General features: G+C 42.3%; 1 protein-coding gene across 1 annotated transcript in view; it reads left to right on the top strand.

Moving 5' to 3' along the window:
* Nucleotides 1–25,581, top strand: part of LOC122815091 (RNA helicase Mov10l1-like) — a 1,410,002-nt gene that overhangs the window by 118,933 nt on the left and 1,265,488 nt on the right. The window contains exon 2 of the mRNA XM_044087332.1: nucleotides 6,984–7,168. Within this exon, the coding sequence (XP_043943267.1) occupies nucleotides 6,984–7,168 (185 nt within the window). The remainder of the gene's footprint in view (nucleotides 1–6,983; nucleotides 7,169–25,581) is intronic.

The following is a 25,581-nucleotide window of genomic DNA, read 5'->3' as shown; positions in this document are numbered from 1 at the left end:
TGTTTACAATAGAAAAATGAATAAAATAGAGCGAGATATGGAAATGTATAGGACAGGAAGAGCGTACATCTGGCCTAAGTATACAGATGAAAGGGAAGGGGTATTTGAAGTAGTAGAAACAAAAGGAAGAAGAAGAAAGTATAGGTTGAACGAAGAAGAAAATTTTCAAGGGGGGCGATTTTACCCGGCACCAAAAAGATGGCAAAGGGAATACAATCAATAGAGAATACAGATGGAATGATTGACGGAGAAGGTGGTGGAAAAAGTGCACAGAAGCATGCACCCCCCACCCCTGTAGATAACAGAATTAATGAGAAGGCATCTACTTTTTGTACCAGTATTAGTATACCTGAGGAAAATCCAGTAAGGCATCCGAACATACATTGCTTTGAAGGGTTTAAAGTATACAACTATACACAAGTTCAGGTTACTACGGAAATTACTACATTGTTTAGCAAGGGGATGAAATTCATACCCACAGTTAAATTTGATATTTTTGATGCCATAAAAGAGGTGAAATTATTCTGTAGAAGACTTAATCTTGCTATACAGTTCAATCAAGGCCAGAATAAGGGAAAGGAAACACTAATTGTAACAAGTTAACTAAGAAAAGCACGTACATTCCTGTATCTAATGCACAGATAGCTTTATACGAGAAAATGGTTTGTAAAGATTTACACATTTTACACAGGAATATAAAGAATAACAAGTTAGATCCCACAGCTAATAAGGACAATTTACTAACTGAAGAAAGGAAATGTTTAGAGAATCTCATTATGAATGATGAGATAAGAATAATGAAGCCAGATAAAGGTGGTGGGATTGTGATTTTTGAAAATAAAGAATATCTAAGAGAAATACAGAAGATCCTAAATGAATCTGGTAACTACGAACAAGTGTCGTTGAACCAAATAATTACAGGATATAGAAGGATAGATTTTGCTGTAGAGGAGTATTTATTAGATAGAAGAATAACCAATGAAGTATATGAATTTTTCAAAAATGATTTTCCATTATTATCTAAAATTATAGGAATACCTAAATTACATAAAAATCTGGAACATCCACCTTTTAGACCTATTATATCTGGCTCCAAATCGAAAACATTTAAGTTAGGGGTAGCCATTGACCACTGGATGAAACATATATATACTAAAGTTAACCACATAGTAAAAGATTCATGGGATTTTTTGAGCAAACTAACGGATGAAGTTTGGCAGGAGAATTTGATTTTCCTCACAGTTGATGTGAAAGATTTATTTTCCAGTATACCGGCAGACATTGGTCTTGAATATTTTTGTAATAGCATGACCAAGTATTCAGGTTGTAGTTGGGACAGGATCAATCTCATCATGGATATGATGGGGTTGGTCCTAGACCACAACTACATCTTCCACTCGGGTCAACACTATAAACAAACTCGTGGTGTTGCAATGGGGGCTTCTTGTGCCCCATCTTTGCTAATTTGGTTATGCTCGAGTGGGAGAACAAGTACATCTTCCCAAGTGAATATTACAAATACATCGGACTATACACTAGGTTCCTGGACGACATGTTTATTTTATGGAAAGGTCCAGAAGAGAAGATACAAGAGTTCTTAGAGTACCTTAATAACACCACGGAATTCCTCAAATTTACCTACCAGTATGACAAAGTGGGAATAGCATATCTGGACACTTGGATTAGTACTACAGGACAAGGGTTTGAGTCTAGAATATACAGAAAACCCACGTTTTCAAATGACTACATACATTATAGCAGTTGTCATCCTGGCCACATCTTCGTAATGTAGTTAAAGGCCAATGCATAAGGATAGCCAGAATGTCATCGACTAAGGAGATTATGCAAAGTGAATTAGATATTCTTTTAAGTTATTTTTAGATAGAGGTTACCCTAAACATATGTTGATCAACATTACGTCTTATGTTAAGAAAGAATGGGGTAGTAAATATGTACCACTACTGGGTACAGGCAGTATGGTGAGTACTAAAGTCCAAATAGACCGAGATAATAGAGTATGCATCATCAGGTTTAACCCCTATACCAACATCATGACAGAAATTTTAAAGAAACATTGGGACATAATTACTAGTAATGTACCTATTGGAAACATACTAGGTGAAACCCTCTATAGTATATAAAACAGGTTTGAATTTAAAAGAATAATAGAGACTAAGAAAAAGGCCTACACAGGAAACAGTAGGAAGGGCACTACGAGTTGTGGTGCATGTAGTCAGTGTAAATATATTAACACAAAATGTAGGATGAGACTTAAGAATATTGTGAAATCTGTAGTATACCCTAAGAAGGGTAATTGCAATACACAGCGTATTGTGTATATTGCTGAGTGTGAGAAATGCGTATACTATATAGGAAAGACTGAGAGGAAATTCAAAACTCGTATATACGAGCACCTGTATAGTATTAGGAAAGGAGATACTAAGAACGCTCTAAGTAGACACATTATAGAAAAGGGAAGTGAACATAGTTTTAAATTTGCTATTATAGACCAGGTAGAGGTAAATGACAGAGGAGGAAATTGGAAAATATATTTAGCTTGGTTAGAAAGCAAGTGGCAGATATGTTTAGATGCCACATCCCCCCCGGGTATAAATGACTATATAAGTATCAAGCCTTTTTGGCGTTAGAGTAAGGAAATTTCATCAGCCGAGTACATTTTATATATATTTTATACATTAACACACAGTATATATTTTACTTATTTATATATATTTACTATGAATTTATAAATTTAAAATTTTAGCATAGGGTAGATAGTATAAGGGACCCAATAATGAAATGTATCATGCACTGTATAAAAGCACTTTAGTACTAGTATATAGTACATTTTATGACAGTGGTTAATATACATATTTTGTGACTTTTATTGCATTTTTATTCACAACAAATGTCAATTGAGTGATTTTGTTTTTAATTAACAATTTTGTTTTTAACCAATTATGTAATTAACTTTTTGGCGCCAAAAATTTGTGTATATAAAGGAAGTGACATGTTAAGGTAAATGGTTCTGAAGAAATCTGGTGAATGCAGATGAAAGCGCTCAACCATTCTTACTAGATGTACTTTGTGGTGCTGGCAGTTATCGAATAAAGTTGTGTGACAAAAAGCTACAGGCGAGTTTGCTTCTGATTCACGGCTCGAGTCCAGGGGATCTACGCTTGCTATTCTAAGAGTTATGATTGCTCAGCGGGCATGGAAATGCCCGACTCCATTGAATCGATCCCAAAGACACCTAATCAGATCCTTTCAGTCTCTAGGGACGAACAACATTTATCAAAAGGCATACCCATGGACGCCATGCTGGTAGCGGCAGCCACAAAGAAAGATCTTGCTGAGGAAAGTCCAACTATCCATCCTCCTAACAAGGAGTCTAGGACTATAGATAGGTTTGGGAAGCCAGTTTATGCTTCAGCAACCTTTGCTGTCAGGTCCCTGAACTACATGGTGCACTTCACAGGATTACAGAGGGATCTAACCAAAGAGCTCTCGGATACCCTCTCAGGAGCAGTATCTGAAGGGGTACGGGATAGAGTTGCCTCTCAGACTGCCACCCTTGAAGCGATTTCTAACTCATCCATGAGGCTGATTGGCCACCCAGCTGAAGGGACGACAAGCACAGCAGTTTCAGGCATAGCCATTAGAAGACACTCCTGGATGCGCTTGTGTAATTTTGTGGAGCCAGGTGTGAGAAAAGTGTAAAGATTCTTTCTGATGTAGGTATATGTTTATCCACTTCTCAGTGGCCTTACTCTAGTAACCAGAGAAGTGGGAGACTATGGTTTAAAAAATTCCAAGGGCCTTTCCAGGATTCACGTGGCAAAGACTTTTCCCAGGGCAGACGGGGAAGTAATGGAAGATACTGCCCTAGGGGCAGAGATGGCCCACAAAACCAGAGGTCCAGAGATTCTTTCTCTGGTACTTTCTACCAGAACCCCTGAAGTGAGGCTCAGTTGCCTTCCTCTGGAAGCACTCGGAGGACGGTTATCCCTGCACCAACCAGCCTGGCAACTGATAACTTCAAACAAATGGGTGCAGGGAATCATATCCAGAGATTACAAAATTCCACGATTGGATGTTCTCTATAGACTTGCGCTTCCGGCTGGGAACCAGTCATTTCCAATTCAGAGTACTGCCCTTTGGACTCACCTCAGCCCCCAGGGTGTTCACCAAATGCATGGCAGTGGTTGCAGCTCATCTCAGACTGCAAGGATTTTGAGTTTTTCCGTACCTGGCTCTTCAGTGCTACCACCAGATGTCAATTAGAATGGGCAAGAGATTTCACTCTGCATCACTGTGCATCTCTAGGTATCACAATAAATTACGAAAAGTCAAATTTACAACCATCACAACAACTGGAATTCATCAGAGCCCTGTTTCCAGTCTCCCACTGGAAAGACTAGAAAGGATCAGAACTCAGCTCAGCGAAATTATCCAGAGCAAAACTATTCCTCTTACAATGGCTGCTAGCTTCCCAGTGGTCTCTGACAGATCAGCCAGTGTCATACCACATCTTGTTTACCAATCGCTGCAAGCAGGATCTTTCATGGTGATGCCACTCCAACTGAGATTCTTTCGGGCTGACCATTCATTCTTCCACAACACCTAGCCATAGTGACAATGGATGCTTAACAGATGGGGGGGGGGGGCAGCATTATCTGGGAAAGACAGTCTAAGGCACGTGGTCCTAACTGGAGGCCAATTTGCACATCAGTGTTCTAGAGAAGAGGGCAGTGCTATTAGCATTGCAAGCATTTCATGATGCCCTTCCTCTAGGAACAGCAGCAATTCAGATGGACAACATGTCGGTAGTCTGGTACATCAGCAAACAAGGGGGAATCAAATCTTACCCATTGTGTTGAGAAGCCCTCTGAGTCTGGCAATGGGCGATTTCTTCCAACCACTTTCTGACAGCAACACACATTCTGGGGAGCTCCAGCGTGAAAGCAGACAAACTGAGCAGAACTATCTCATGCCTCATGAGTGGTCTCTGTATCCTGTGGTGTCGAAAGAAAATTTTCGGCACATGGGCAACCTTGCTGTGATCTTTTTGCTTCCCCCTAAACAAGTGCAGCAGTTACTTTGCTCTAATCCCCCCTCTGGGGCAGTCACCCAGAGACTGTCTTCTCCACAATTGGCCCCCCCAGTCTTCTCTATGCCTCTCCTCCAGCTCCTCTGATATCTCAGTTTCTAAAGAAAGCCAAGAGGTTAGAGAATTCAGTAATCTTCATTGCCCCCTTATGGACTCGACAAGTTTGGTTTCCCTTCCTTTGCCCTCATCTTCTTCGGAAACCATGGATACTGGACCCAGCTCCAGATCTGCTGTCTCATCCAAAGGGCATGGTTCATCCGAACCTCCAGCATCTCAAACTCACAGCATGGCTTCTCCAATTCCTATGATTACCAGGCATCCTTCCCTTTCCTCTCTTGTCTGACAAATCATTGTGGCTCATCGCAAACCTTCAGCTAGGAAACTGAATCAGAGTAAATGGGAAAAATTTGAAAGTTGGGCTCTTGTTAACAAACTTCATCCTTATACAACTCCTGCTCATAAGGTTTTGGATTTTTTGGCTAACCTATCAGTCTGGTTTCTGTACCTCAGCAATTAAAGTCCATCTTGCTGCGATCTCTAATTTCCATATGGGGTTTGATGGGTCATCTCTTATGTCACACAAACTTTGTAAACCCTTTTTAAAGGGAGCCTTAATGCTAAGACCTCCAGTTAGGGAACCCATTCCTCCCTGGGATCTAACTCTAGTTCTTCAGTCCCTTACTTTATCTCCCTTTGAACCATCAGCTACTTGTGACTTTAAGTTTCTGACTTGGAAAACTTTATTTTTAGTGGCTATTACATCTGCCAGAAGAGTATCAGAACTTCAGGCCTTGTCTTGTAAACCACTGTACTTAATATTTCACAAAGACAGGGTCTCCCTTAGGACTAATCCATCCTTTTCACCAAAGATCGTCTCAGAATCTAATATCAATTGGACACTTCAGCTACTAGTCTTTTTCCCTAATTTCTCCAGTAAAGGTAAGTATTCCCTTCATTTATTAGACGTTCACAGACAGCTACAATTTTATCTTCACAGAACAAAAGATTTCAGAAAATCTGACCAACTATTTGTTGTGTTTTCAGTTACAAAGGTTACCTTGGATAATGGCTCAGAGGTTGTATTATTATCTGCCAATCAAAAGGGCTTCATCTTTCACGTCCAGTAACAGTCCACTCAACTAGAGTGGTGGCAACATCCTCAGTTTTTCATGCCAGAGCTTCCTTAGATGATATTTGTGCAGCAGCCACTTGGCCTTCTCCTCATACCGTTATCATTCATTACAAATTGAATCAGGTCTGTAGGAGATGAGCATCATTCGGTTCAATGGTGCTTAGGAATATTCTTCCATGAGACCCCCCCGAAGATTCAGGTAACTGGGGACTCTGTCCCACAGTCAAGGATTACGTGGAGATTGACAACATCAGATAAAGAAGTTATGTCTTACCGTAATGTTCCATCTGTGTTGTCAATCTTCACTGATCCTTGACATTCCCTCCCTCCATCCCCCCAGCCTGAGACTCTTAGTGGATAGAAATTGTCCAGGACTGGCTTCTTATTAAGGACTCTTATCTGGTCTCATTATTATTATTATTATTATTATTATTATTATTATTATTGCTATCTCTCTGCTACTATATAAGGCAAATTCGATCTGATGTATTCTTGAGAGGAGCATTATGGGTAAAGCCTAGCTCGAGAGTTTGGAAGGCTCGAGCTGAAATAAATGGCTGAGTCGGTAAGGATTAGTGAAGATCGACAACACAGCTGGAATTTTATGGTAAGACGTGACTTTTTTTATACTTCTAAAATTGATTGGAATATAGTTTGTGAATGAGTCATATTTTGTGTTTTACAGACTTTGCAGCTTCTACTTTTTGGTGGATTGTAACTACATTTTTTACCCATTTTTAGAGAATACAGAGATCAGCATACAGAATGGAGTAGTGACACGATTTTGTGATGACTATGGTATGGTGAATGACCTAGTTTGCTTCACGAACGCTGTTGTGGTAGCCCATATACCATTATTTGTTGGGCAAAAGGTGAATGTGATTGCTCAGAAGGACAAGACTTCTGGAGGCTGGAGTGCAATTCGGGTAAGCGCTTATTGTGCTGTATTACATTTTGAATTTAGTGCTGTAGGCTGGAGTGCAATTCGGGTAAGCGCTTATTGTGCTGTATTACATTTTGAATTTAGTGCTGTAGGCTGGAGTGCAATTCGGGTAAGCGCTTATTGTGCTGTATTACGTTTTGAATTTAGTGCTGTAGGCTGGAGTGCAGTTCGGATAAGCACTTATTGTGCTGTACTGTGTTTTGAATTTACTGCTGTAAACAGTATCATAACAAATATTCTTGGACAGGATTCTATGCAAGCAAATGTTGAAATGCTTCGATAACTACAAACTACTGCCTGACAAGCAACATGATTTCAGACTTGTCTTTAGCACAACTACAGCATTACTTACAGCAGCTGATACAATCTACAGCAACATGAATGATGGACTGATAATTAACGGTATATTTGTTGACATGATCAGAGCTTTTGAGACTGTTAATCATGATGATAAACAAGCTGAAAGCTCAGTTTCAGCCCCAAAACTATCAAGTCATTCTAAAGTTACCTTGAAAGTAGAACTTTCCAAGTGTACTATAGTCAAGTCTCCATTAACAGTGACTCAAGCAAGTGGCACTCCCAAGCAACCAGCAGTTTTGATTGGCTCGTATGCCAGTATATGAGCCAATCAAAAATCGCAGAGCGGAACCACTTCTACTCAATTTGCTGAAGTGGCTTCGCTTGTAGTTTTTGATTGACTCGTATACCGTCATACGAGCCAATCAAATATTGCAAAGTGGCTCTCAAGCAACTGGAAACTACACTTAACTGGCATCAACCAATCCCCATGGGTGCCAGTTCAGTGAGATTTTACTGTACAACAGCCGACTCACCTCCTGTGGAACGCTGAATACAGGAGTAACAAAGTAATACTGTTCAGGCCATCTGTAATGATGATGACTGGAAGCTGAAGTTTGTGCAGGGAAGCAATAAGCATAACACTTTTTTTTAATGTGGTTAAGCAGAAGGTTGTTGGAGTAGGCCCAAGAGCACAGGTCTGTGAAGGAGGGTTGCAGTTTGGTTTGGAGCCTGGCATGATGTTTTTGGCTTGTAAAAGTAGTATATCATCAGCATCCAAAATGGAAGGTGTTCAGGAAAGCTGTTAATGAAAAGAAAGAAGAATAAGGGACCAAGAACTGGGACTTGTGAGAGTCCTTTGGACACCTTTCTTTTACCACCCATACAAATAGTATCATCAACAAAATCCATTCTCAATTAAAATTCTGCTATAGAATCTCATATCTGCTCTCTCCAACTGCACACACAGCACTGACTAAGAATGTCCTCGTTCCAAAATTTACTATGGATTACCCTTGCAAGTTTTTTTACTCTGCTTATAATCTCTAGAGACTGCAGATTTTGGAAAATGAAATATGCAGATTTGCAATGCTCTTAGGCTCACACTGTTACCATTGCAGTGTTCTCAAGAGATTTAAATTGCTCCCTGTTACTTAGAGATCAAGCTACCTCCTAGAGTATTTAAAGAAGGATGGTCATCATACTGATTACTACTGCTCCGGTGGCCTTAGCTTATGGGTTGTATCCTACCAAGGATATAGAAGATGGCCAGCTTCCAGAGCTTCAGTACACTTTCCATGCACCCAAACTGTCAGGCAGCTTGAGCTGTGCTGACTAAAAGACAAGTTTGGTCACCAAGCCCTTCAGAGCTTTAATGCCACAGAAGAGTACGCTCCTTTGAGGCTTTCGAGGATCAAAGGTCAACTTGAGCTGTTCATTTATTGGCAGATAAGTTCCCTTTGGAGAAAAAAAAACTTCCATTTAATACTTTTGTTTATTATTGATACTTTCCTCTTCAAGAAAGTTATTTTAAAGCTAGGAGTTTGTGTTTTAACGGACTGTCATAAGACTGTACTATAATTTTAAATGGGAGTGCTGTTTTTTTCCTGTCAGTTTAAGTTGCTTAAGGTAACTAAAAACTACAACATATAACTACTTTTCAGATTTCCGTAGACAGGAGTATTTTACTAGGGTGGCTTTTGTTTTAATTCAGGATATTGATCCTTCTTGTAAAGTCATTCTGGTAAAAGTGGGAGGAATACCTCTTTTCATAAAGAGATTCAAGATTCTGTACCTGGACAGGTGGACGAAGAGACAATGACTGGGTTTTCTTCTCAGATTTGTGATTCAGACTCTGAGGAGAGCTCTGTTTCTGACACTATTTGTGAGGAATTCTCTTTCCGTGAGATTATTTTTAGAATGTGCTAGTGTTCTTAGTGGGAGAACACTGAGGTTTCTCAGTACCTAAGAAAATACTATGAGCTGTTAGAGAAGTAGTTTCTAAAACCTGCACCCGTGCCTCGAGCTCTGTCGGCTTTGGAGGATGTGTGAGTTACTGCCTTCAGTTTTCCTGACAGCCAGCTGCTCCTAAAAGGACGGAAAGGATGTATAAAGTTGCTCAGTATTTTAAGTTTTTCTACACTCTTCCCAAACCTGTCCCAGCAGCTATAGCTTTAGTTAATTTTCCTCAACTAAACACTTAGATCCGATGTTGTCAGTTTTCATTCTGTCCTCATCTGATGGGTTTGGATCTGATCCCTTGGATCCGACTCGGCTGTTGCTAAAGCTTGTGGCAACCTAGAATTCTCAAGCTACTCCTTTAACCACAATGCACCAAATCCAATTACCTCAGATCTCATTTGCCACTTTCAGCAAAAAAACATGGTTCTTGGTTCTCTTGAGCTTTGGTTATGATAATGTTTTAAAACTTTATGTTCTAAATGTTTTATAAAAGTTTGTTAACTTGTTAGCATTTTACTCTTTTGCCCTTTATCTTGCCTTCCGGTAGTTCTTGATACTGTAGTTAATATGTTCTAAATATTTTATAAATGTTTGTTAACTTGTTAGCATTTTACTCTTTTGTCCTTTATCTTGCCTTCCGGTAGTTCTTGATACTGTAGTTAATATCGTTTTATCTTGCCTTGCGGTAGTTCTTGATACTGTAGTTAATATCATTTTATCTTCTGTACTTTCTTACTTGGCTGGTAATCCTTGTCACAGTCATTAATAACATCGTCTTTTCTACATTACTGTAGTCTTTTCGTACCATCTTTCTTCTGTCGTAGACTTAGATTGGTTGTTACTGTTTTTTGGCCTGTCATGGGTGGTCGTGTTTAAAGTTAAGATCATGTCTGAGAAAGGGGCGCTAAGTTTAAGAAGTGTTCTAAATATACGGCCATAAAATTCCTTTTTCAGATGCACATAGTTTATGCATTTATTGCTTAGGGCCTCTGCATCTGCAAGAAGACTATTTTATTAGCCATGCTTTTATCCCGGGGCCTTTGTAAAATATAAACATAAATTGATATTAAAGGGATTACTTCCCTCTTCTTTTGGGGAGGCCATTTCTGGAGACAGGTTTCCCAAATCAAAAGAAAAAGTCACAGCAGCATCTCCAAAGGCTTCTTTCTCTTCATCGACTTTGGAATCATCTCAAAAAAGGAAAAAGATGGATCCGACTTTAACCTAGGATCTGAAAAAATTTAAATGATTGGATCTAACTCTTTAGTCATAGGTGACTCTATAGTCAGGCACACTGATGTCCCACTCACCAGGCTGAACAAGGAGAAAATTACAGTGAGCTGCCTGTTGGGTGCCAGGATCTGCCACATAACTCATGCACTCAAGTCACTCCACAACAAGTACAAATATGACTCTGTCATTGTCCATGTTGGAGTGAAACTTGAGACGTACCTCCCTGGGCTACATGAAAAGAGACATGGAAGAGCTCTCGGATCATGTGGCCCAGGCAGGTTTGACCCTAGCCCTGAGTAGCATCCTGCCTTCGCCCAGAATGATACCACAATATAAGGACAAAATGATTGACTTCAACAATTGGCTAAGCTTCTGGTGTCATTCAAAGGGGATCCAGTATCTGTCTGCCTGGGACGACATGATCGACAGACCACGATGCTTTGCCAGAGATGGTCTGCACCTGTCGCCCCAGGGATTCAGGTTACTGGCAAAGGCTCTTGCCACCCCTGTAGTGCCTTTTTTAGGTAAAGTTCAAAGGACAAAACCACCACCGTAACAGGTACAAGCATGCAAAATCTGAAGGTAATGCTACTCAATGCTAGAAGCCTAAACCACAAAATGCACTCTCTCGAGGCACTCCTAAAAATGGAGAACATCGATATCTGTGCAGTAACTGAGACCTGGTTCAAGGCTCCAGAGAGCACCCCTGCAATACCATGCTACAACTCTTCACACTTTTCGGCCACCAAACCAGAATCGAAACACTAAAGTTGGAGGAGTGTCCATATTCACCAAGGATATTTACACCACCAGGTTTGTTGCCCAACACAATGCTTCTGAAATTCTCCAGGTGCAACTAACACTAGGTAAGACTGCAATCCAAATTGTAGCTTGCTACAGATCCCCCACCATGCCCCAAGATTCTCACTACACCTTTCTAAACATGCTGGAAAATATTAATGTACAACCAAACACCCTAATGCTGGGTGATTTCAACTACCCTGCCATTAACTGGGAAAACTACTCGTGTACCAACACTTTTGCCCAACGGTTCATGGAATTCATAAATTCCAATGCCCTGGATCAACTACTCCACAGTCCCACCAGGGGCTCCAATATCCTAGACCTGGTCATTACCAACATGGGAAATCAATGCTCCACACCTATGGTCACCCCCTCGTTGGTCAGGTCAGACCATAAGCTAATCACCCTTAACATCCACATCCCACCCCCACCCTCCAGTAAGGAAACCTCCATAAAAAACTTCTCCAAAGCCAACTTCATGCTACTCAAGTCAGAAGTTACAAACTTCATGACCCCATGCAGACGGGAACTGCAAGTTCGACTGCTGAGTCCTACACTAAGGCACTGTACGAGCACATCCATTCATGCATGAATCATGCCATCCCAAATAGAACCAAGATGCTCTCCTCCAAAAAAAGAAGCCAATTTGGTGGTCCTCTGCCATAAACAAACTTTACAACAAAAGGAAGAAACTGCTGCAGAAAAGAGGAAAATCCCAGGATGCAAAAAACTCTCTTACCAGCCTCAGTAAGAAGCTGAGATCCCTCATAAAATCTTCCAGAGCTAGTTACGAAAATAAAATTGCCAAAGATTCCAAAGACAACCACAAGACATTCTATAACTATGTCAAGAATCTAAATGGCAATGCTCAGATCTGCTCTGAGCTACACCAGAATGGCATTAAATATACTGATCCCAAGGATATTGCCAGTATCCTGGCAGATTGATTCAGTGCCATCTTCACCCCCCCTCACCCCCTAAATGGCCCATCTCAATACCGGAAGATTGCCAAATTCCAGTAATAATGGCCACACAGGTAAAACACGCACTCTCCAAAGCTAAGAATACAGCATCCATGGGAGCAAATGACATCCCGGGCTGTGTACTACATGAACTACAAAATGAACTGGCACCTCACCTAAGCGTCATGTTTAATCATACCCTCACCTCAGGCTTAATGCCCACTGAGCGGCGCACAGCTACAGTTATCCCACTCCACAAGGGGGGATCCACCTTGGATACCGGGAACTACCGCCCCATCAGTCTGACAAGCCTGATCTGCAAGGCCATGGAACGTATTATCATGGAACATATAAACAAAGACATTGGCAACCTTAAAACACTGGACCCCACCCAGTTTGGGTTCATGAAGGGCCGATCTTGTCTCCTGAACCTGATTGACTTTTTCGAATCAGTCTCCAGAGCCGTGGACGAGGGTAAGGCAGCCCACACAGCCTATCTGGACCTCGCCAAGGCCTTTGACACCATCCCCCACTCTGGAATCATAGATAAACATACTAAGCTGGGCATTAATCCCTACGTCACTCGATGGGTTGCCAACTGGCTTACTGACAGAACCCACACTGTAAAAGTAGCTGACTCCAAATCTAGCTCCAGACAGGTGACAAGTGGAGTACCTCAGGGTTCAGTCCTGGGACCTCTCTTGTTTGGCATCTACTTCTCTGAAGTACAGGCCAACACTAAGGGACTCTGGCTAACATAGTTCGCAGATGACCACAAACTGGAAGCCATTATTGAATCCCCAAATGATGTTGATACTCTATAAAAGGGCCTTACAGAAACAGATGCTTGGTGCCAGAGCCATGGGCTCAAGCTCAATGCTAAGAAATGTATAGTTATCCCCTTTGGGAAAAAAACATGTACCCATGAATTACCACATAGGTGGCAGTACACTAAACACCGAAAGTGTGATAAGAGACTTAGTGACACAGGTGGACAGTGGTCTCACCTTCAATAACCACATCGCCACAACAGTCAGGAAATCCTTCTGTGTGGCACACCTCATCACTAAGGGCTTTTCATCCAGAAAAAAGGAGGTCATTGTCCCACTGTACTCATCCCTCATTAGACCTATTATAAAATACAATGCCCCATTTGGTATGTACCTCTCAAGACATCTGCAACAACTGGAAAGGCCATAGAAATACCTCACTAAAAGAATCACAGACCTAAAGCAGATGCCCTATGCTGACCGCCTTAAAAAACTCCAGCTATATTCTGTCGCATATCATCTACTCTGAGGTGATCTCTGCTTAACATACAAGGCCATGTCAAACCCAGAGCTGTTGGATATGCTACACTTAAAGAAATCCCAATCCCTCAGAGCTACACGCTCCAGGGATCTAAACCTTGTCATCACAGTAAACAAAACATGCTGGAGGGATAGGTTCCTGACCCAGAGACTCCCCAGACTCTGGAATAGACTGCCCATACATGTCAAGCAGAGCACCTCTTTGGCCCTCTTCAAAAGGAACCTTGATGACTGGATGGGAGAAAGGAAATTCACCCCAGGGATCACGTCAGTCGCCCTGCTAGACAGGGGTCCAGGGAAGTAAATAGTATGGGAAGAAGTAGCCAGGGAATTGTTATGGCTAGGCTTATATAGGCCGATAGCGTAGTACCAACCTATGAGCCTATAATCTAACCCCCTTGGATCTGAAGAAACAAAAAAATAACTGATGCGACTTCTTTGGATCAGATGCAGTCACCTCTGATCTGAATTTAGCCAGTCCAGCAATACCTGTCTCTACCTAGGACAAGGTATTCATCCTGTCTGGATCCGGTACCCTCTCAGGTACCCTTAACTTTTTTGGAAAAAAATGAAATTCCCTTCAGTCCCGTTGACTCATTCTTCTAGAAGACTTAATGAAGAATAAGTGGAAAGAGTGGTAAGAAAAATTCTCTTGGCATAAGGACAGATGGGTGTCACTTTGGCTCATACCCCCCTGGGTCAAGAGGTCCGTTCTAGTTCTACACTCCCACTGCAGTTTCCTTTTCTGACTCCCTCAGTGGATTTGGAGTCCTTGGATCCTAACCATTCAAACCTGTCTACTCAGATCCAAGGATCTCTGTACCCTCAGATCTGAAGCTTACTCTGAGCACTTTGTCCTTCTCAGATCAGGAGAGGTGTCTGAGTTGAAGCCTCCATGTTGGCTCGGAGGCATTGTGGTCAACTCTGAGAGTTTTGGAGCCATCCCTGCACCTCGGGCCATCAGCATTGGGTAGTTCGACTCCGGCTTCCACCTCGAGGTTGTTGTTCTCGGAGTGGGGGGGGCGAGATCCAGAAGCTTGCCTTCTCGGATCCAGGGCCTTCTCCTTCTCTGGAGTGATGTGACTTAGAGGCTGCAAAGATAGTTTTCTCTGATTCAACAGATCAGTCAGATTAACCCCCCCCCCCCCGATCCTAGATCACTAAACCTGATTGTTTCAGCGTTCAGAGACTAAGCAGGTCTTTCCACTTGGACAGTCAGTAGCAAGACCCCAGGCTTTCCCACAGGGAATTTTGATTTCTTCTTCTGATACCTCTCCAGAGCATCCCACTGAAGAGGTCTCTAAGAAGAAGACCTGCAAGAGAAAGCATTTAGACTCCCCAGAGGAGTCCCATCACTGAAAACACAGATTTCGATGAGGGCAAAGGGTATCCATGTTCACCTCCTAAAGATGTGTCCGTTGGAGGCACCCTAGAAATCCTTAAACAGAGAGGTGGCTGGACACCCAGCAACCTGATGTTTGAGGAAGCTGTTCTCCTGGAGCCCTTTGGTACTGGGCCCTCTATCTCAATCAATTATTTATTTCCTTCTCTGACTCCAGATTAGGTCTACCAGTTTCCAAAGTGACCCTCTCTAATTGGATCACCAGCTGTATAACTTACATTTATACTTCTGATGGTAAGCCTTTACCTTTCAAAATTATGGCTCATTCTACGAGATCTCAGTCTACCTCTGCAGCCTTTCAAGCCAGGGTTCCAATCGATAATATCTGTTCAGCAGCAACTTGGGCTACCACTCACACATTTATTACTCATTACAGATTGGATTTGACCTCCAGGGGTAGAGCATCCTTTGGTTCCACGGTACACAGGAATATTTTTCCTTGAGCCACCCAAGAATAAGGTGCTAGTGTGTAAGAGTGAAGGCGAGATAGGATTACAGAACATAAAGAAGTTATGTACTCACCATAATGTTCCATGTTTGTAGTCCATCTCGCCCTTCATTCTTATGGACCCACCCTCCTACCCCCATCTTGGAAGGATCTGGAGACAGAAAAATCTTGTTATTATTATTGACTGGAGACCTTTTATTATTGGGGTCTTTCTGTATGGTTTGTTATTATTTCCCTTATTTAGCAGCAAACAAGATCTGGGGATTGTACTGGTGCACCATGGGGTACATACCTAGCCACGAGTCAACTAGAAGACTTTGAGCTTGTAAAAAGGCTGAGTCAGAGCCGAGGATCAGCTCCGAACCCATGTGTAAGAATGAAGGGCGAGCTGGACTACAAACATGGAATGTTATGGTGAGTACATAACTTCTTTTTTAATCTCTTCCCACATATTGTTAGCTGTTACAGCAGAATCCTTTTTAACCCATACTCCTAAATTCTTAATTTTATCATGTTGCCATAAGTATGGTTATTGTTGAAACAGTTCATGTTTGGATATATAGTTTACAGCTATAGACTTTGTTTTACCTTTTTTTTATTTTATTTCATTTCCTGAAAAGAGTGTTCCACAACACTGCTATGTCCTTTTTACATTTATCACTTACAAAATAATATCATCTACAGATAATGCCAACTTTTCTTGATTATCATACCAATTATATGCCTAAATTTCTGGGACTCTTATTTTCTTTGCCAGTGCCTCTAAATTTAACACAAATAACACAGGGAAAAGAGGACACCCCTGCCTGGTTGCTGTCTCGCACCAAACCTTTTTGAGCCATTTTCCGAGTAAGTTGTTCAGTCCCTTGGTACCAAAGCCCACCTTTGTGACATTGGAGCAAGGATAAACTCCTCTTTCGACTTCAGTAACCAGTCATTTGGTACTTTTGACTTTGGCTGCAGGTACATTTGTGTAGTTATCTGCCTCAAAGGTACCACACCCGGGCATTTACTGTGTCATTTCCACACTTGCACACTACGGAAGCTCAGTCTTGCTGCTTTTCATCGGTCTTTCCTCTGCAGGACAGAAGATCTTTTACACTATCCAGAATTCCCAGGTCTGGGATTCCTTCTGTTGGAGAGAGTTCCGATGAGTCCTCCTCACTCCCCACCCTAGGAAAAGGACATGCAAAAGGAAACATTTAGCCTCCCCTTTAGAGTCCCCCTCATAAGACATGGATCTTGATGAGGGAGAGGATTCCCCACATTACCCTCCTGAGGAGAATCATTTTGGTGAGATCTTGGAGGTGAGACAGAAGAGATCTTAGCCAGCTGACACCCCCCCCCCCAATCCCAAAAAAGAGGTTCTACAAGAGGCTTACAGGTCCTCATCCCCAGCAGCTTTTGTTATACCACCACCTGACAAGTTAATAGATATGGTCAGTTGTAAATCCTGGAGATTGCCAGGCATCAGGGAACCTAGACAAAGTAATCTAGATGCTTAAGGACAGGCCCAAATGGAGTAAAGGGCCTCTTGTGGATTTTACTGTAGTATTAGCAGCGACCAAGAAGGAGGTCCCAGGGAACGCTTAAGCCATTGATCCTCTTTACAAAGAGTCACGGATGATGGATAGCCTGGGGGAAATGTGTAAATGCATGTAGTACATTTACAATTATGGCATGGTTACTTGGTGCATATGATGAGATTTCAGAATGACCTGACAGGATGACCATGGAGACTCTGAAGCAGTTGCCTACTGAGGAGCTTTGCAAACAGTTGGAGACCCACATGACCAGCATCTGCTCCATCACTTTGCATTCTGTGAGGTTTGTCACAGGGCAGAAGATGGAGCAGCTAGAGTGTCAGGTTCAGGCATTGCAGTGCGTTATTGCATTATCACGCTTGCTTTGCCTCACTGGATTTGCAGAACATTTTAAGGTGGCATTCATCTGTTCCCTGTTTGATGGAGCATCCTTATTTTGTCAGAAATAAAAAGATATCTGCAGCAATGTAAGCAGAAGGGCAGAATGCTCACAGCTCTTGGGGTAAGGCTCTTGGTCCCAAAATAAATTAAAAATGTGCCAAGAACTTCGTGAATCCCAACAACCATAGGGAGAAAAGCTGTTCTACAGTGATCTCTATGGCTGTGGAAACTTCTGTGGTAATTGCTGCTGTAGAAGCAGATGTGTTCTGCACTTGCAAGGGTTTTGCATGTCTTCTTTTTGACACAGAAAGTATCAACCCTGAACCACTGATTGACTGTAATACTCTGGTGGCAGTCAGGTTACATCTATCCAGACAACGTGCTGTGTGGGTTTCCGTCATGCAAGACAGTTCACTTGGGGAAATCATATTCATAGTTTACTCAATACCATTTTTAGCAATGGCCAACTACCCGACTATCCGCCCTTCTGTCCATCTACAGTATTACCCTTTCAGAAGCGTGAGGTGGAACAAGAGATGGAAATCCTTCAAAAAAAACAAACATGTGGGAGGTCCCATCAGACAAGAGAGAGTCTGAATTTTGCTTCACGTTCTTATTGGTACCTAAAAATGACTCAAGACCTTAGACCCATCTTAGAAATCAGCTAGTTAAACCAATACATGGATCTCCATGAAGCTTTCCTGTATATCAAGATAGAGGGACTGTCCAGAAGTTTTCTCTGCTGCCAGGTGGGAGCCAGTGATTACTAATTCAGAGCTTTGCCATTTGGTCTCACCACTGCCACATATTTTGTAGCATTGTCCATTTCAAGGCTTTAGCCTCCTTCTCATTTGGCAAGAAAGTTCTGAAGGGCTTGGCACCCAAACCACTGTTTTTAGTCAGTTCAGCTCATACTGATTAATGGTTTGAGTGCATAGAAGGGGAAACTGGATGGATGTTATATCTTTAACAGTTTATAATCTATATGGCTAAGGCTGCAACAAGAGTGATCATTCAAATATCTATTGTTGTGGTACATTTACTTACATAACTGTACTTTATTTTTGCAACATTCTAAGTGCAGACAGGTTCGTAAACTAAGAGGTTAAAAGGGGTTGAGGGATTTTGCAGTGGTCTGACTGTGGCAAGGTGAAATATGATTTTGTGCCATTATTTCTGCATTTATTTGATTGCAAGCAGATATCCTATGTGCATACAACTGTACAAGTGGCTATAATCTGTTTGCATGCACACTTGTGAGTGTGCTTGTGCAAAGAGCATTGCTGTCAACTGTCTCTGATCTTCCCTCATGATTTGGTGCGCTCCTCTGAAGATTTGTGGTTTTCTGGAAAATTATAGTGCATTGTAGTTGTAATGACAGATATGTAAGTTTCATGCTTTGTATACTTCAGAAAATGCAAAACATTTTCTAGCAACTTTCTGTGTGTGTATCTGTGTGACAGCAACAACTACAAATGTACAGTTGTGGCCATTTGTTCTTTTACTTCAAATGTAACACCACAGGAATGCATGGGAAGTGGCTATTATTTTTTTGGGAGTTGAGGGAGAGCCATCTCAGTTTATTGGGAAATAATATTTTTGTCAGCTTTGAACATTAAAGATCAGCTACAACTTATTTCTCCCTTGAAAGAAAAATAACTGAATTTCTTTCTTTAGCTAAACTTTTTAAGGCCATTATTGAATCAAAAGCTTGGAAAAAAGCTCTAATGTGCACCTCAGAGCATCTAAAAACTAGTGTCCCCAAACCTCTAGCATAATTCAATTATTTCAGTACAGGCTTGGACAGCCTTACTCTTTAACTTAAGGTGTGGAAACACAGTAAGCCCCTTAAGGTGGTGTGGGTTTGTGGTTCTTGGGTTGTACATTATATATATTTAAGTGACAGAGTCTACTTCTTACAGTTGTTTTACAGAAGTACTGGTCTATGTCAGAGTGGAAATAAAAACAAGTCCTTCCACTTGGACATGGATAGTTTAAGCACTGCTTTAGTAGTGCACTCTGGGAAGTTTTTGTTTTCAGAGTGTAGGACTTTGAGGGCATATCCTGCTTTGGAGGTATAGGTGTCCCATTTTATTGAAGGGTAGTTACATTTATCCAAAGTAATGGAGTTATTGAATGACTCAGTTAGTCATCTTTTGTTCATATTGTGGCATCATCCTTGGTGAAGGTAGAATGTTGCTCATTGTTAGGGACATACCCGTCTGAGAGCTCCACAATGTTCATAGGTGTATACCAGGCTAGCAACTACTAGGGCCTGAAAAAGCCTAGCCTTGCAACCAAAATGTGACCCACAAATTTGATTTATAGTGGGTGATTTACTGACTACCTGTGTCCATCAGACACAAGAGCCAGACAAGGAGTACATTTCAAGTTGCTCATCCATAGGTCCAAGTTGCAGTTAAATATGGACAGGGAGGAACTCTTCTTCACATAGATGGGGAGCCTGTTCCAGAGAATGGGAATTCTCTGAGAAACATGCTGTTCCCCCAACATGTCCTGTTTATGTTGCAAGCAAAATTTAGCTATTTTAATCTAGTAGTTCTGATGCTGTTTGTTTTGTGGATGTGCAAAAGAGACATCAAAACAGGGTCCAGGAATGCCTTGTATGCCAGCCAAAGATCACCTCTGAGAAGTCTGTAATATACCGAGTAAAGAGACAGGGCTTTGAGGTGATCAGCATAGGACATTGTCTTTACTCCTTGTATTCATTTTGTAAGTAACCTTAGTGGACATTCCATTTGCTGCATGTGTCTGATCAGGTACATACTGAAGGGGGCATTATATTTTATGATAGGTCGGATAAGGGTATGGTGACATGTCTGGACCGAGGTGTCGTGTCCTTGCTTATAAGTTGAGCAACATAGAACATAGAAGATTTTCTTACTAACTTGGACACATGTTGGTTGAAGGTTAGGATACTACCTTCATGAGAGCCCAGATCTCTGACTAGTGAATTAACTTTTAAGGGTGTTTTATTGATGAGGTAGTTGCCAGAAAGGCAGACCTCCAAAAAGGTACTATAATGTATTTCTTGGTATTGAGTTTTAAGCCATAGCTTTGGCATTGAGCGTTTGTCTGCATTAGACATTCCTGAGGGTGTTCTCATCTTGGGAGAATTCAGTGACTGCTCCCAGTTTGCAATTATCTGTAAACTTGGTTATCCAGAAGCCATTGACGTTGGCTTTTGACATCCAAGAAGTAAATGCCAAAGAGGAGTGAGCCCAACACAGAGCCCTGGGGGGACTGCACTGGTGACTGTCCTCTCTGTGGAGGTTGCCGCACTGATTCTAACCTCCTGAGTCCTATTAGTGAGCCAGCTATCTATTTAGAGTATTATAAAGAAGTTTATACCTGTATGAAATGCCTTAGCCAGATCTAGGTAAGCAATATGTGCAATTTTCCCTTCATCCATTGCTTTAGTGACTTTTCAAAGATGTCCAGCAGATTTAGTAAGCATGGCTTCCTTTGACAACGATAAACTGCTGAATGCCTGGAGGTCTGCTATGTCTATGTTAATAATTTCCATGATAATTGTTTCCATGGCTTTGCAAATAAGACTAGTCAGACTATGTATGTGCAGTTTGCAGGATTTGTTGAAGGGGGATAACCATTGCAGTCCTCCATTCATGTGACACAGAGCCTATTTTAAGGCTATGGTTAAATAATGACTCCAGAGGTCCTGATAAGTGGTAATCTGATGTTGTCAATCTTTATTTAATCCTTGACAAATGGGTTCAGTTCTGATATCGGAACCAGCTGAGCCGTTACTGCAGCCCGCAAGAACCAAAAACTGTCAAGCTTAAGTCCTACCCAGAATGCTTCTTTGCCAATTACCTCAGAACTCATTTGCCACTTCCAGTGACAGATGCGTTGCCAAGTGATTCTCTTCTATTATATTTGTACTTAATGGTTTTTGTTTACATAGAATTTTTCCTCCTATTAATACTTATTAATTATACTTAGTCTACCCGTTTTTCTGATAGCCCCTTACCTTTTTTAACATGTTGGTGTTTTCCTTCACTACCATTGTTGATAGTTTTATTTCCGTACCTTAGGCTATGCTCTTCTACCATCATTAGCAGCCTTTTTTTCTTGTGTACATCCAGGTATTCTCCACTATCATAGTTGGAAGCCTATCTTTGTTTTCCTTTGTTTTCCTTCTTAATCTTCAAAAATTAGCAAGTCCAGGAAAAGGAGTCGATTGGTACCAGCTTTCCCCTCGGCCTCAGTGACTAAGAGATTCAAACCATTTGTTCCCTGTGTTAGTCTGGAACCCGTACAGACTTTACAAGATACTTCCTCGGCACTGATAGTTCTCCCTCACCGGTGCTAATGTTGTTGGCCCAGACCATAGAGCCAATACTTTCAGTGCCATCTGCTTCTCTGGTACTAACGTCTTTGGCACCAGCAGAAAGTGCTGAGTTTTCTTTCTTGGATTGTCCTAGGACTAGATACTCCCATCCATTGACCTTTTGCAGGTCAGTTACCTAGTCCCTTTTTGGAACAGCCAAGATCCCTGTCTACCCAGTCTATTCATTCCACCAAGTGCTTGACATAATGGGATGTTTTTAGGCTGGTAGATCAGCTCCTTGCGATGAGGGGAATTTCAGCCATGTCCTCGGTTCCAACCCCTTCCAGGGTTGGAACCTTTTCTTCTTGGACTCCAACTAGTCTTCCTCCTCCGACCTCCATTGAGGACTTGGAGATATCAGCTCCAAATATTCTCTGTGCCGACTGTTTCAGTCCCGGCTAGGTCTCTATCTCTGGTACCAGTTTCTACCTGAGCTCTTCGGACCTTTAGGATCTGGAGACCTCTTGGGGCCATAGCTACTCTGTCGGTTCCAAGTGGCAGGAGTCATCTCCAGTTTTGTTTGAGCCGTCCCTGCAACTTGGGACCTCAGCACGTTTTAGCTCGACGCTGGCTTCAACCTTGGGAGACGTTTCTTCGGAGGAAGGGGAACCATGGTTCAGAGGCAGTCTTTCTCAGTTCTGGGCTCCCTTCCCTCTTTCGGGGGACCAGCTTACCAGGCCATGGAGAGGGTTCTGTCCACTGCAGGCATTCAGTCAGCTCTCCACCCCATTTGGAGCAGTTGCCGGTCCTTCCCCTAATACAAAGAATCAACAATTCCAACATCTGGACAGTGAGCACCAAAACTGCAGGAGTCACCTATACAGGTTTTGTCCTCTTCTGACACCTCCCCAGATCATCCCACTGACCGGGTTCCTCAGAAGAGGAAGTGGAAGAGGAAACACTTAAACTCCTCAGAGGAATCCATAACAGAGGACACTGATTACGATGAAGGGCAGGGTTCCCCACGGTCACCCCTAGAATACGTCTACTTTGGAGACATCCTTGAGATCCTTAAGCAGATCCCAAAAGCCCTCTTCAGAGGAATCAGTATATCTGCAGGCCTTCAGTGCTGGACCATCTATCTTTGGGTTGCTCCGCCCACTGACAAGCTCATTAAGTTCATCTTGCAATGGGTGTGGAAGGCTCTTGATGCCATTGGACCCATCTCCAAGAGACCAGACGAAGGATTGGCGGTAGATGCCATGGTGGTAGTGGCGGCCATAAAAAAGGAAACAGGCAGAGGAAAGTTCCACTATCCATCCTCCCAACAGAGAGTCCCGGGTGATGGATAGGTTTGGTAAGTGGGTTTTTGCTTCATTCACCTTTGCGTTATGGTCTTTGAACTTTATGGCACACTTCACCAGACTCCATAGTTATCTGATTAAGGAGTTATGAGATACCCTGGTAGGAGTCTTATCTGACAAAGTCCAAGATAAGGTGGCTTCTCAGCTGGCTACCCTAGAGTCCATTTTGAATTTGTCCATGAGGCTCATAGCACATGCAGCCAAAGGGACAACTAAAGCAGCAGGTTTAGGCATAGCCATAAGGAGACATGTGTGGATGATCTTATGCAAATTTGCGGAGCCACTCAAGTCTTCAGTCATCAATGCCTCCTTTGACGTATCATCCCTTTTTGCCCTAAAGTTAGAGAAACGTTGTCCAGGTGTGAAAAGGACGGAAAGACCCTTTCTGCAGTGGATGCATGTTTTTCTCCTCCTCAACGGTCCTTTTCAAGGAACCAGAGAAGTGGGAAAATGTGGTTCAAAAAGTCCCAAGGGCCTTTCCAGGACACATGTGGCAGTGGCTCCCCCAGGGGCAGAGGGAGAACTGTAATGAAAGATGCCGTCGATGTGGCAGAGGTGGCCTGCAAAATCAGGGTTCCAGGGATACATTTCCTAGTAAACCCTGTCAACATTCCTGAAAAGAGGTCCAATTGTCTTCCTGTGGAGGCAGTTGGGGGGGGGGGCATTTATTCCTGCACCAACACGCCTGGCTTCAGATAACTTTGGATATTTCAGTGCAGAAGATTATAACAACAGGCTACACCATACCCTTCTTCTACCTCCACACAATTGCAAGAAAATCTCCGATGTTCCACCCAGTCAGCGGGAACCAGCAGTATTAGAAATACAAATACTGCTAGAAAAAAAGAGTCATCCAAGCAGTCCCACCAGACCAGATAGAGTCTGGAGTTTACTCAAGATTCTTTTTAGTGCCAAAAAAGACAGGGGACTGGAGACCAATTTTGGATCTAAGTGTTTTGAACATATCTGTTTGACAGACAAAATTCCGGATAGTTATGGTTCAGTCTATTCTCCCATTCCTGGGGAAAGATGATTGGATGTGCTTGCTAGAACTCCAGGATGTGTATTACCACATAAAAATGGACAAGCACTCCAGGAGATTTCTCCACTTTTGGCTGGGAGCCAGTCATTATCAATTCATAGCGCTGCCCTTTTCTTTCACCACAGTCGCAAAGGTGTTCACCAAATGCATGGCAGTAGTAGTAGCTCACTTGAGACGGTTAGGATTCTGGGTGTTCCCGTACATAGACGACTGCCTCATTACCGCTCCCACCAGGCATCTTGTGGAACAAGCAAGAGACTACATTCTCCAGACCTGCGCGAACCTGGGGATTACTGTAAATTACAAGAAATCGCAATTGACTCCAACTAAAAAGTTCATAGGAGCGGTTCTAAATACCATTACTTGCATAACCCCCATACCTTATCTAAGACTGCAAAAGATCAAGGCCCAAGTGCAAAATATTGTCAGAAACAAGAGAGTAGCCGCATGACTAGTCTTAGAAGTTTTAGGTTCAATGGTGGCGACCATATCATTAGTTCCCTTAGTGAGATTTCACATGAGAATCCTACAGTGGCTTCTGGCATTGCAGTGATCTACAATGTATTTACTAATGTCAGATCGTGTTTTGATTGCTAACTGTTGCAAGAAAGACCTAGCTTTGTGGATTCATTCAGAGGAAATTCTCTTGGGCCACCCCTTTGTCCTGTGTCAACCCCAAGCTATAGTGACCACAGAAGCCTCCCAGATGGAGCGGGGGGGGGTCATTATCTGGATTGTCCAAGGCACTTGGTCCCCCATGGAGGCCAACTTGCATATCGGTGTTGTAGAGCTGAGGGCAGTGCTTTTAGCATTGCAAGCCTTTCAAATTACTCTCTGTTTGGAATGATTGCTGTTCAAACAGACAATATGTCGGTGGTTTGGTACCTCAGCAAACAGGGATGAACCAACTCTTACCCCCTTTTTTGAGAAACTCTCAGAGTTTGGCAGTGGGCAATCTCTTCCCACCAATTTCTAATAGCAATGCAAATTCTGGGGAGTTTTAATGTGATAGCAGACAAACTGAGCAGATGCATTCTACTGCCTCACGAGTGGTCTCTCAATCCAAAAGTGGCAGAAAATATTTTTCTTTACTAGGGCCAGCCTTGCCGCCACCTGTTTACATCTCCCCTGAACAAGTGCAGCAGCTACTTCGCTCTAGTCCACCCCTCCTGGGAGTCCCCAAGAGACGCACTCCTGCACAGTTGGTCCTCCGGAATCTTATACGCCTTTCCCCCGATCCCTTTAATTCCTCAATTTCTAAAGAAAGCAATCAGGTTGAAGAGCAAGGTAATCCTCATTGCTCCCTTCTGACCTTGACAGATTTGGTTCCCCTTT

Source organism: Protopterus annectens, chromosome 11.part0, assembly GCF_019279795.1.
Source record: "Protopterus annectens isolate FY-2018-M chromosome 11.part0, PAN1.0, whole genome shotgun sequence".
Lineage (NCBI taxonomy): Eukaryota > Metazoa > Chordata > Ceratodontiformes > Protopteridae > Protopterus > Protopterus annectens.
Note: the sequence above shows the minus strand (reverse complement) of the source record. Positions and strands in the feature narration are given on the sequence as shown.